At 41.3% G+C, this 14,072-nt stretch overlaps 1 protein-coding gene across 5 annotated transcripts in view; it reads left to right on the top strand.

Moving 5' to 3' along the window:
• The window catches only part of acox3 (acyl-CoA oxidase 3, pristanoyl), a 141,191-nt gene that overhangs the window by 94,152 nt on the left and 32,967 nt on the right, over positions 1-14,072 (top strand). For all 5 annotated transcript variants that reach the window (XM_073043069.1, XM_073043065.1, XM_073043066.1 and 2 more), the window contains exon 14: positions 8,368-8,483. In XM_073043069.1, coding sequence (XP_072899170.1) covers positions 8,368-8,483 — 116 coding nt within the window. The remainder of the gene's footprint in view (positions 1-8,367; positions 8,484-14,072) is intronic.

Genomic DNA, 14,072 nt, shown 5'->3' with positions numbered 1-14,072 from the left:
GCATTTGATGACTCCAGGCCTGTAGTTACCGGAGTTTAGAAGAATGAAGGGGTATCTCATTAAAATCTATCGAACATTGAAAGGCCAAAAATACTAGATGTGGAGAGGATGTTTCCTATAGTGGGTGACTCTCAGATCAGAGGGCACAGCCTCAGAATAGAGAGTTGTCAATTCTGAACAGAGATGAGGAGGAATTTCTTTAGCCAGAGAGTGTTGAATCTGTGGAATTCATTGCCACAGACAGATGTGGAGGCCAAGTCATTGAGTATATTTAAAGTGATGGTTAATAATTTCTTGATTATTCAGGGTGTCAAAGGTTATGGGAAGAAAGCCAGACGAGATGTACCCCAGGCTACTGTGGGCGGCAAGGGAGGAGATTGTTGAGCCTCTGGCAGTGATAATTGCATCGTCAATGGCGACGCAAGAATTTCCGGATGGTAAGACTCCTGGCAGTGCGGAGGATCAGAGGGATCTTGGGGTCCAAGTCCATAGGACACTCAAAGCTGCTGTGCAGGTTGACTCTGTGGTTAAGAAGGCTTACGGTGCATTGGCCTTCATCAATCATGGGATTGAGTTCAAGAGCCGAGAGGTAATGTTGCAGCTATATAGGACCCTGGTCAGACTCCACTTGGAGTACTGTGCTCAGTTCTGGTCACCTCACTACAGGAAGGACGTGGAAACCATAAAGAGGGTGCAGAGGAGATTTACAAGAATGTTGCCCGGATTGGAGAGCATGCCTTATGAGAATAGGTTGAGTGAACCTGGCCTTTTCTCCTTGGAGTGACGGAGGATGAGAGGTGACCTGATAGAGGTGTATAAGATGATGAGAGGCATTGATCATGTGGATAGTCAGAGGCTTTTTCCCAGGTCTGAAATGGCTAGCATGAGAGGGCACAGTTTTAAAGTGCTTGGAAGTAGGTACAGAGGAGATGTCAGGGGTAAGTTTTTTTACACAGAGAGTGGTGAGAGCATGGAATGGGCTGCCGGCAGCGGTGTTGGAGGCAGAAACGATAGGGTCTTTTAAGAGACTCGTGAACAAGTACTTGGAGCTTAGAAAACAGAGGGCTGTGGGTAACCTGAGGTAATTTCAAAAGTAAGTTCATGTTCGGCACAGCATTGTGGGTTGAAGGGCCTGTGTTGTGCTGTAGGTTTTCTAGGTTTCTAAGGCAGGAGAATGGGAATGAGAAGGATAATAAATCAGCCGTGATGGAATAACGGAGCAGACTGTGTGGACCAAATAGCCTAATTCTGCTCCTATGTCTTATTGTCTTATTTTATCATGTCACTATTACAGAAACTGTGCACATTATTCCTATTCCTCATTCACCTTAGTCCAGCAGTTTTATATAATTAATAAAGTAAATACCAATAAGTGACTTATTGCCATCCTTTAGATATTTTAAGAAGGAAATAGTTGTCTTAGACTCTGCCAACAGCCCAGGTATAGACATGTGCTTTAGCTAGTGCCGAGCCAGAACTCACACATCCTGCAAACTGTTTTAAATATATCATAAATATTTTTATATAATGTTAGCAACTAAGATGTTCACTTCTGCAGCTTTAGATATCTGTACAGGGGGTCTGATACCACGTCTCTGCAGCTTCTGTTTTACGCCTTGAGTATGGACCTTCTAAACTGAAACATAGGAGACAGAGAGATGATGCAGAAAGGTAGAGAGTCTCTACCATTAAAACACCGGCAAGCCAAGAGGGGGATGAGGTAACTGATCATCTCAGCAGTTGTATTTCTTTCTGAGCAGCTGTCCTCTGTAGAAACATACGGCACTAGTTGTTTTTGCCTTGAAGTTTATCTCCTTGTTACAAATGCGTTCCTTCTGTATGTGGACTTGTGAGCTAACATCGTGAGGATTAGATCATCAGGACTCCAAGGCATTATGAACACATTACTTGTCTGTGCCTCTGATTTATCGTTCTGCTTTTTGTCAATTCAAGCAATGGTGAAACGAGTAGTGAGTTCACAGACTTAATACAATTGTAGAAACACATAACCTTCTTGGGTTCTTTGTGCCCGCCCAGTTTCATGGAGGAAGTTTTATTCCTGTTGTTAGTAACATTGTTTGAAAGTTTGATATGAGAAACTAAATATCTTGAGGCCCCACCTTCTACTACTTTATGATGACTAAAATGTTATTTGATTTAAAAAGGGTTTCGTAAATTTTGTCACAATGCTGTTGTTGGACGATTACCAACATTGGCAAGGAAAGTGAAGAGAAATAGCAGATGAGCAGAGTATTAGGACAATTCCTTTGGGTGGCAACATCAGCGTGTTTATAAAGTATGTACTTATCGTTTCTAATGAAACTGTATGCATGTGCACAAAGGCATTTTAAATTTCAGTGAAGTACTTCACTTGTCTGTTTTTTTAAACAAATTCTTTAAGGTAATGTATACTTTAAAAATTGGCAATTGAAGAGCAAAAGTTGCAAGGAAACAAATTACAACTGAAAGCTGAAGCGGTCTCTGAAGAGATTAAAAAAAAGTTACATAAAATTGTTAAATTCGATATTAAATCCAAGGCCTGTACTGTATGCAGATGATCAGCGAGGTGCTGCTCTTCGAGTGTACATTGGGCTTCACTGAAACTCAGTGACAGGAATGTCCCAGTGGGACTGACACCCCACCAATTTCATTAGGGATTTTGTCTTGCCATTCAGGATGGGAAGCTGTTTTCCACAGGGATCACTCCTTACACAACTCCCTTGTCCATTTGTCCCCCCCCCCCCCCCCCCATCCCTTCCCACCGATCTCCTCCTGGCATTTATCCTTGTAAGCGGAACAAGTACTACACCTGCCCTTACACTTCCTTCCTCACCACCATTCAGGGCCCCAAACAGTCCTTCCAGGTGAGGCAACACTTCACCTGTGAGTCGGCTGGTGTGGTATACTGTGTCCGGTGCTCCCGGTGTGGTCTTTTATATATTGGCGAGACCTGACGCATACTGGGAGACCATTTCGCTGAACACCTACGCTCTGTCCGCCAGAGAAAGCAGGATCTCCCAGTGGCCACACATTTTAATTCCACGTCCCATTCCCATTCTGATATGTCTATCCATGTCCTCCACTACTGTCAAGATGAAGCCACACTCAGGTTAGAGGAACAACACATGTACCAGCTGGGTAGCCTCCAACCTGATGGCATGAACATTGACTTCTTTAACTCCTGTTAATGCCCCTCTTCCCCTTCTTACCCCATCCCTGATTTATTTATTTTTCCTCTCTCCCCTTTTTTTCTTTCTCTGCCCATCACTTTGCCTGTTCTCCATCTCCATCTGGTTCTCCCCTCCCCCTTTCTTTCTCCCTAGGCCTCCTGTCCCATGATCCTTTCCCTTCTCCAGCTCTGTATCCCTTTTGCCAATCACCGTTCCGGCTCTCAGCTTCACCCCACCCCCTCCGGTCTTCTCCTATCATTTTGCATTTCCCCCTCCCCCTCCTACTTTCAAATCTTACTATCTTTCCTTTCAGTTAGTCCTGACGAAGGGTCTCGGCCCGAAACGTCGACAACGCTTCTCCCTATAGATGCTGCCTGGCCTGCTGCGTCCCACCAGCATTTTGTGTGTGTTGTTTGTTTCCTTCTTGTTTTCTTTTATGTTCATAAGCATTTCCTTAAATATTTCTGTGCTTTGTTATCTTATGTATTTAATAAACTTTTCCAGAAATAATTTTTTCACAAGTTTTTAAAAGTCTCTGCATGTTTGTGCTATTTAAAACTAATTTTAAAAACTGCACAAAAAGTGTTGCTGTCTACCAAAAACTGTTCTACCAAAGCCACACCATTCTGCTAGCTCCCCGTGCATTCAAGGATTGAAAAGATCATGAGGTTCATCCCTTGCCATTTGGAACTGAGTGTGGGTCCGTGGGTAGCACAGAGAACATTTTTGGGTAATACAGCAGGTCCAGCAAAATCTGCCCCATTAACTTCCAATACATTGATTAGCAATGGCCCGTATACATTTCTGATCATGAAATGTAGCCAACAGCTCTGCAGTGTAAATGCCCTTCTTGCCTCTTAGGCAAAAACTATATTTTAGATTTGGAGTAAATAATCTTTATTTGTGCTTTAAAATATTGTCTGCTTTCTTTTGAGATGGTGAGCGTGAAACTTATAGTGGGAGTCCCCAACAGTACCATTTTTGTTTAGGTAGTCACCACTATCTATGTTGTGCTAATCTCACAAGCTCCCCACAATTTAAAGCTAGAACTCTTATCATGTGTGGAAGTGCACACTCGTGTCAGCAACTTGCAGTAATATGAAAAACTATTTTCTGTGTGGAGAAGCAATAAATCGCCTAGTCTGTAATAACAATTAAAGTTCAAAAGCAAAATAAAACTGCAGATGCTGTGAATCTGAACTACTTGAAATACTTAGCAGATCAGACAGCATCAATGGAGAGAGAAACGTTTTAGGCCAGTGAGCCATCATTGGAATGAAATTATCACAAGATGTATGTTCTCAGTAAAGGAGGACGGCAGCACATTTTCACGTACATTTTAACATGTTTGATCCTGACCTTTTGTGTTCATTGTTGCTTAGAAATTCTAATATAACTTGGAGTCCTGCCATGTGCAGAAGTTCGCTGATGACACGGCCATAGTGGGGTGTGTCAGGAATGGACAGGAGGAGGAGTATAGGAAACTGATACAGGACTTTGTGATATGGTGCAACTCAAACTACCTGCGTCTCAATATCACCAAGACCAAGGAGATGGTGGTGGACTTTAGGAGATCTAGGCCTCATATGGAGCCAGTGATCATTAATGAAGAATGTGTGGAGCAGGTTAAGACCTACAAGTATCTGGGAGTACAGTTAGACGAGAAGCTAGACTGGACTGCCAACACAGATGCCTTGTGCAGGAAGGCACAGAGTCGACTGTACTTCCTTAGAAGGTTGGCGTCATTCAATGTCTGTAGTGAGATGCTGAAGATGTTCTATAGGTCAGTTGTGGAGAGCGCCCTCTTCTTTGTGGTGGCGTGTTGGGGAGGAAGCATTAAGAAGAGGGACGCCTCACGTCTTAATAAGCTGGTAAGGAAGGCGGGCTCTGTCGTGGGCAAAGTACTGGAGAGTTTAACATCGGTAGCTGAGCGAAGGGCGCTGAGTAGGCTACGGTCAATTATGGAAAACTCTGAACATCCTCTACATAGCACCATCCAGAGACAGAGAAGCAGTTTCAGCGACAGGTTACTATCGATGCAATGCTCCTCAGACAGGATGAAGAGGTCAATACTCCCCAATGCCATTAGGCTTTACAATTCAACCGCCAGGACTTAAGAACTTTTTAAAAGCTATTATTAATACTTTTTGAGATAGTGATTTAGATGCATATCATATTTTTTACTGAGTTAAGTATTGTATGTAATTAGTTTTGCTACAACAAGTGTATGGGACATTGGAAAAAAAGTTGAATTTCCCCATGGGGATGAATAAAGTATCTATCTATCTATCTATCTATCTAGTGATGTTTAATGAGCCAGAAAAATTAAAAGTCACCTAATGAAAAAGTCATTCAAAGTCACGCCCCATTATAAGACTTTGTTAGGTATAGTAACAATGATTTTCAGAATATCTTATCACTTTCTGGTGTGTGGTCCTCAACGTTTCAAACAAGCTCTCATTGGATGACCAAATACTCTTTAATATTAAAATCAGTCGGTTTAGTTTTTAGTGTTTGTCAGAGAAATAATTTTCTGAATTTTTAGGTTACGTTTATGTTTACAATTCTATTCTACTTATTTTTATTTACTTTTTCAACTTAAATAAAGATCAAAACAGAGCTAATATAGTTTAAGCGTGTTTCAGGGCTTGTTAATCACATGCAAATTGGTCTTCACCCATTCTTAAAGCACTAAACCGATGATATATTTACCCTTAAAGGCTATGTGTGGCCCAGGCAAAATTTGTTACAGTGGTGACATTTCCCCTTATAATATTGTTTGTTTATTTATTTGTTTATTGATTAGGCCCTTCCAGCCCTTTGAGCCATGCCACCAAGAAATCCCCCGATTTAATCCTAGCCTAATCACGGGGTAATTTACAATGACCGATTAACCTACCAACCAGTACGTCTTTGGACTGTGGGAGGAAACCCACACAGCCACGGACAGAATGTACAGACCCCTTACAGGGAGCATTGGGGATTGGACCCAGGTCATCTGTACTGTAAAGTGTTGTCCTAACCACCATATTGTGATTTTTCACCTATATTATTTTTATTAAATCACTGCCTTCATGCTTCCTAATGTGTAACTCGCAACACTTGTGAACTGAAGTCAAGGAAGCAAATCAAATGGTTGTGGTACGTTTTCCATGCAGACATTGAATAATACCGTAAAGACAATGAAGACAAAGAGAAACCAAAGAGGGGAAATGGGGACACTGTGGATTTGTGGGATTAGACATGTGATGGCCTGGCCTGATAGGCTGTCATGCCAGAAGTGCCACTCTGAGGTACAAGACCTAAAAGGGACCAGTGACTGAAACATCTTGCCCTGAAGTGAAATCTCCAATGTAGTTGTGATCTCTCAGTGTTGCCCGTGTACACCGTGCAGGGCAGAAACGTGGCTGTGGCAGAACCCTTTAGCTTGCGTCTGGAAGGTGACCTGCTGAAGAAATTGGTCCTGACAAAGGGTCACGGCCCGAAACGTCGACAGTGCTTCTCCTTATAGATGCTGCCTGGCCTGCTGTGTTCCACCAGCATTTTGTGTGTGCTGAAGAAATTGGTGCCTCTTCTGTTGTCACTCATAGTTGGTACAATTTCTGTCACGAAGGCACACGTGATTGTTGTCTACATTGATGTCATCAAGTGCACAAGTAAAGCTAAATAAACAGCACCTTCGCTTAGACAAATAGTGCCATGCCAGAGGTCTCCCAGTCCATTGAACAATAAGCAGGATTTACACTGGATATGGGCACATAAATATTAAAACATTCATAAAATAGATTTTATGCGTCTGCGTCAATTCCTCCAGTTTCAAGATAAGGGCATCTATGTTAATACCTGTACTCATTGTTCATCCTTAATTACCCCTTCAACAGAACGGATTGCTCTGCCATTTTTAGAGAGCATTTTAAAGCGTTTCCATGAGTGTGGAGTTACATTGTGGCCCAGTTGAGAAAAGGGTGATGCATCTTTGTCCCTGAAGGGCACTAGTGAACCAGCCGGGTTTTAATGATGATTTTAAAAACAAGAAGGTCTGCAGATGCTGGAAATCCAAAGCAAAGCACACAAATTGCTGGAGGAACTCAGCAGGTCATGCAGCATCCATGGAAATGAAAGAAAAAACCACTGGCCTTTCAGGCTGAGATTCTTCTTCAGGACTGGAAAGGAAAAGGGAATGACAATTTAATGATAACTTGGTAGTTTTGTGGTCATCCTTACTAACAATCGCTGTTGTTTTTTCAATTCTATTGGATTTTCTAAGCGAATCAAATTCCACAGCTGCTGTATTGGGATATGAGCTTTTTTCAGATTATTAGTTAGGATCTCCAGTAACAACAATTGCACCACTACCACAACCATATACTTCCTCTTACCTACTCTGTGACATCATTGTTAAAAATATGTGAATCTTGGTTCATCCAGGAAACAGAGTTTAAGCATCAGCTTCTTTCCCTTTTAATATTGTCCTTAATGTATATGGCGGTAAGAGAAATGGGGAGAAATTAGTTTAAAATTAGTGGAATAGTTATTATTAAATCTATACTTGCTCAAACAAAAGATGATTATTCTAACCAGAGATCAAACTATTGGGTTATGTAGAACATAATTGGGTCTAGAAGGGAAGAGTCAATTTGCTGATTGCAACATTGCTTCTCATCTCTGACACCCATACAAGCAAATTATGACTGCTTCTTAATGTCCACGATTGCTACTGAATTGACCAGCTCAGTTCTGCCTCAACAGTGAAAGAAAGTGCATCAAACGTAACAGAAGGCAAAGACACACTCTTGAATCAGAGCGCAGAAAATTAGAAAGGTCAAAATGAAAGTATGCAGTGGGTTACTTCACTCTTGATTGGAGCATTTAAGATATGGTCTATTACCATTTCTAGCGGACAGCCCTTCGTGTATATTCTTGCAGTCTACTTTAAGCTCTGCTGGAATACATTTCATACCAAATTTAGTTTAAGACCATTGTGTCACTCCACCGAGGATTCCCAATCTGGGGTCTCTCAATCCCTTGGTTAATGATGGGGGGGTCCATGGCATAAAAAAAGTTGGGAACCCCTGCTCCACACTTAGAAAATATCTAAAGGAAGGAATTATTGAAGAAAATTATAGTTTAAGCTCCAATGAATGAAAGCATTTACTGGAGAAGGTTGTTTCCTAAATGATTTACACTTTTCTTTCAGTTGCATTGGCGGCATACAAATGGCTAGTCTGCTATCTATTACGTGAGAGCTGCATAAAACTAGATGATGAAAGGAATTCGGGGAAATCAGACTTTGAGTGCAGAAACAACTGTCAGGTAAATGATTTTCAGAAGCAATTTATTAAAGTGATTAGTCCAGAATTGTGGTTTGGTAATTGTAAAACATTATTGCATCTATTTACTGCTTGATTGTTCTTACATATTGATTGATGTTATCATCGGCTACTCAACCACAATATTATCCAGCAATCAGTAAAATTCTCAGTTGTTAAAATTCACAGAACAGCTTCATGCTATGCAGCAATTTGCAATCATGTACTGAAAAGATACTTCCGTTGGATGAAAATCATGGAGTAATAAGGCGTGGAAAAAGGTCCTTAGACTCAGCTCAGCTGTCTCAACCATGGTCCCCACCAAACTAAATGTATTTGGCCAATACCCCTCTAAACTCCTCTATGTACTTATCCAATTTTACTCTTTCTGCCTCAACCACTCTCTTTGGAAGCTCCTCACATGGTAGAGGGTGGGGGGGAGGGTTCAGTGGTTCTGCTGGCACGGGCAGAGGTGGGGGAGGTTGATGCATTTGATACTGCTTGTGCAGAGGTAGGATGGGCTTTGTTCTATCAGATATCTTTGTTTTGTGGATGTCTGTGAAGAGGATTAATTTCAGGTTGTTTACTCTATAGATACTCTGATATTAAATGTACCTTTGAATATTATTTCTGTACCTGCCTCACCCCCTCCCTCCCTCCATTCCTCAACCACTCTCTCTGGAAGCTCATTTCATAAACGTACCACCGCCTGCATGAAGGAGTTACCTCTCGATCTCTTACAAATCTTTCACCTCTCACCCTAAACCTCCTCCCTGTAGTTTTAAGTTCCCCTTCCCTGGGAAAAAGACAGAGTGTGTTCAACCTTTCTCTGCCCCTGATGATTTCATGTACATTTTTTGAGCACTTTCTCAGGTGTCTGTTCTCCTTAAGATATGAAAATGGTCCACATTTTCATCATAGATTGATAATGGTCTCTGATGTGCTTTAGTGAATGAGATGATCACGATGAAATTCAGCACCACCTTCAGTGCACCAAAACACACCTTGGCCTCCCGAGGAAAGAACATTTGAAGAACCTGGCACAAGACATGGGCTAATGTGCAGCCATGATGCATCTGTGTCCTGGAGTAGTGACAGGAGGCCCAGCAGAGCACTGGAGAGGTGACACCAGTGCTACCTCCACATAACTATAGTGAAAATAAACAAACTATAATTTACACCATCTCCCAAGTCAATTCTCACAGCAATTCCATGGTACCTGCAAATAAACAAAAGAGAAGACTCAGCAGTGCTCTCAAAGTTTCTTTGAAATAATGTAACATTTATTTTTGGGAATTCCTGGTCTGTAACCCATCAGATGAAAGATGAGCATTCAGGATGTGATTGACAGTCCATTTGTCAGGAGTTCAGAGGCCCAGCGTAACTAATGGAAGATGAGCACCAGTTCCAAACCAATCCACCTGTGCATCCATTCAAGGACTTCCTGTGCGTGTCTGCAGGCCTCACCTCAGTTTAATCAGCTTCTGCAGAAACCACAGGAAATGACTGGGAGTAGTTCCTCTGCAATCTTGAAGGAGAACTTAAGGAAAGGATTTATTGTGTTAATTTCAGTCCAAAGATAATTTTAAGTGCAGGATTTACATACAAGTGTGCCGGGTAAACTTTCAAGGTGATCCACAAGTTATTACAGAGTTCGCAAGGAACATTCATGGACAAGTTTGGCGTAGCAGCTAGGTAGTGCAAGGAATTCATCCTTGATCATTTGCAGCCTTGTGCAAGTACATTGGCAGCTGACTGGTCTTTGCACAAGAGATTTTGCAGATCGTGCAAATCCAGAGCAACACACAAAAAACTTAACAGATCAGACAGCATCTGCAGAAAAGAATAAACAGTCGATGTTTCAGGCTGAGACCCTTCATCGGGACTGGAAAGGAAGGGAGAAGATGCCAGAATAATAAAGTAGGGTGGGAGTGGAGGAAGAATGACTAGCCAGAAGGTGATAGGTGAAGCCAGGTGGGAGAGGAAAGAATCTGATAGGAGAGGAGAGTGGCGTAGAAAGGAGGCTTGCACTATTGATTCACTAACATGAGTTTTAAGCTCAACAAGACAGCCAAGAATTTAAATTCAAGTAAATAATCTATAATTTAAAATTAAAAGCTAGATTGTGATTGGATTTGTTGAAAAAAAACACTCAAGGAAGGAAATCCAATTACCTTTACCGGTACAGCTTATGCTTGACCCAGACCTATCCTCAGTGTAGGAAGAGTTAGAGATGATCATTAAATACTGGAATTAGCAATAATATCCACATCCCAGGAATAAACAAGTAAAAAAGATGTTGAATACTAGAATCATAGAACCATCTATGAATACTACTCTTAAACTTGGTTCTTCTTAACCACAGACCCCCACCACCCCACCAACTCTTTTGATAAATAAAAATCTCAAACTTCCGATCTAATTTTTGTACTGGTCAATTTGTCTGTCATTTTGTTATTCAATTGAATTGACTTTATTTCTTACATCCTTCACATACAGGAGGAGTAAAAATCTTTACGTTACATCTCTGTCTAAATGTGCAATGTGCAATCATAGTAATTTATAATAATAGAACAATCAATGTAACATAGAAATCAGCGTGAGTTAATTAGTCTGATGGCCTGGTGGAAGAAGCTGTCCGGAACCTTTGTTTTTGAGATATTGTGGGAGAGCGCTGTTGTTTTGACACCACTGTGTCAGAGAGCTAACTTCTTCCCTGTAGGCCACCTCATTATTGTTTGAGATTAGGCCAATCAATGTAGTGTCGTCCGCAAATTTAATTAGCAGATTGGAGCTGTGGGTGGCGACACAGTCATGAGTATACAGGGAGTAAAGGAGGGGACTTAATACACAGCCCTGAGGGTCACCTGTGTTGAGGGTCAGAGGGGCAGAGGTGAGGGAGCCCACTCTTACCACCTGCCGGCGATCTGACAGGAAGTCCAGGATCCAGCTGCACAAGGCAGGGTGAAGGCCAAGGTCTCTGAGCTTCTTGTCGAGCCTGTGGGGAATTATGGTGTTGAACGATGAACTGCAGTCCAAGTACAGCATTCTCACATAAACATCCCTCTTCTCCAGATGTGTAAGGACGGTGTGTAAAGGTGTGGCTATTGCATCGTCTGTCAATCGGTTGGGTCGGTAGGTGAATTGTAGAGGGTCCAGTTTGGGTGCTAGCATGCTGCAGATGTAATCCTTGACCAGCCTCTCAAAGCATTTGCTTATTATTTATCTCATTACTCAGAGAATTGGACTTCCACTTCACCTTGCATAAATGTGTATTACCACGTTCACTGTTCCTCTGAGAAAACATGCCCAGCTGGGGAACTCCTTCCTCTTAGCTAAGTCTCTCCAGGTCGTACTACATCTTCATCAATCCCATCAACAACTTTCCCATTGTAATCATGTCGTTCCTGTAGTGTGGCCTTACAGGTGTTTATACAGTTATAGTATGACCTTCCGACTAGTGCATTCCATGACTTGGCCAGTGACGGCAAATTTCTTATTAACTACGAATCTGACTACCTTCAAGGATCTGTACTCATGCATTCCAAAGTCTGTTCCTCCTTCAATCATTTTGTATCCTACCATTTATACTCTGTTTCTTCATTTGATTTTTCCAAATTTATCCTTCACTGTATCAGAGTAACATTTTTACATAGATCCTGTAACCTGTTTATTGATATCTTGTTCCTCCCTCATCGGCAGCATGGTCTCACCTGCAGTCAGCTCCTGTGTTGAATGTGAAACTCATTCTGCTGGTTTTCAAGCAGGCATCGTTGTTTTTGTCTGAGCATTCAAAGAGTTTACTGAATCATTAATGACTCGAGCATTTTTCCTTGCAAGCAGGAGAATTGTTCTCTGAAAACCCTTAGTGGATATGTTCTCCTGCTAAGAGACCTTCTCCTCTCTTCCCTTCCTGTCGTATGGTGATGGCTCATCCTGCTTTTCTTGTCCCCTGTTGTATTCCATGAAATGTCCACCAAAGCAACTGGTAGCAACTGTATTCTGCGAAGGACCATCTCCTTCAGCTATTGTCGTGTAATTCTGTGAAGATCTTAGCAAAAAAGCACCAAGCACTAACTGGCTTGAGGTAAAAATCATTCAGCAGCGATCAACAATTACAGAAATTTTCAGAAACACATCAATATCTATAGTGTCCAAAGTACAGGCTCCATGTGACTTAGCTCTGCAGCTCCCTGTCTGATTCCTCTTAACAGGAGCCTTACTTTACAAACTCCATGCAAAACCATCATTGGTCTTGTTATCTGGGGCCTGTCTATTTGTGTGTTTCCACTGGGCAGCTGTAAGAACAATGACAGATGGGTCCTGTCATTTACTATTTTCTGCGATGTATCAGAATGCATCTAGCACTCTGTACAAGTCAAAAATACTCAATAACCATTTATAAATAATTAAACAACTTCATTTTTTAAATTTTAAAATTACTACCTGGGATTCCCTCACATCTTCATCTACCTGAATTGGATGCAGGAGTATGTTTTACAGACTGCGTACCTTGGACACAGGGTGGTCCAGATGGTCAGGCCCACATGCGGGAAGATCTCAGATACACCTCATTATGCTTTTGCCATGCTGCCTTGAATAACTTGTTCTGCTGTGTTATTGAACTTGAACTCATAATAGACAAATACATACTTCCATCTAGTGGTTTTGAAATATTTAGTTCATCTTGTTATCTGTCTACAGCTCAGTGTTTCTTTCCATTAATTCACGAATCTTGAACATTATCAACACAAGTAGAATTTATTACCCAACAGTAGATATATCTAGAAGGGTGGTAAGGGGCTACTTTTTTTTGAAACATTGCAAGAATTATAGTGAATGTGCTACTACAACCAGTGTGTTTAAAAATATGTACCCAGAAACTCTCCCATATATCCAAGTGTGATTGTGTACTTTACCAGTATTTGCATTTCCACGCATCTCCCGACCTTATCCCTCCAGGTGGTAAGCTTATGTTCTGCTAAAGGACAGCTGATGAGGTCATCAGTGAATTCTAAAGCCACAGTTGTTGAAGAAGTGAATACTTAAGCTGACAGATGAGATGAACAAAAAAATCTTTAACCTTGTATTGTACACATAAATTACACAGATGAATTTTCCTAATTTTTTGAAGTACTGTCCATTTCCTGTCGAAGTCCTGCCCATCAAATAATTGAATTGTGAACTTCCCCAGCAAGTTTTGCGAATCTGATAGTACCATCAAAAATTGGATCAAAAGATCACAGTTACACAGAAGACAGTCACCATAGAAGACTTAATGGGTCCCTGTTGGGTTTTGCAACTCTAAAACTTAAAACTAATCGAAAGAAAATCAAGGGAGCCCAAGAGACGAGTGTAAACTTCGTTTTCACTTTTAGCGATGTGTGCACATACAACGTGGTGGTGTAGTGACATATGCCATTCATGTACTTTCCAGTCATGCCATCCATTCCGTAATAGATTATTTAAACAAAGAATGCTTATTCATATATATAATACATATATGCAGTATACTAGATAATAAAGCTACGATACAGACATCCATAGCATAGTAAATTTTAAATCATCCCATTCAGGCCTAAAGATTGAATGG

Source organism: Hemitrygon akajei, chromosome 4 (assembly GCF_048418815.1).
Source record: "Hemitrygon akajei chromosome 4, sHemAka1.3, whole genome shotgun sequence".
Lineage (NCBI taxonomy): Eukaryota > Metazoa > Chordata > Chondrichthyes > Myliobatiformes > Dasyatidae > Hemitrygon > Hemitrygon akajei.
This window is presented reverse-complemented; position numbering and strand designations above follow the sequence as displayed.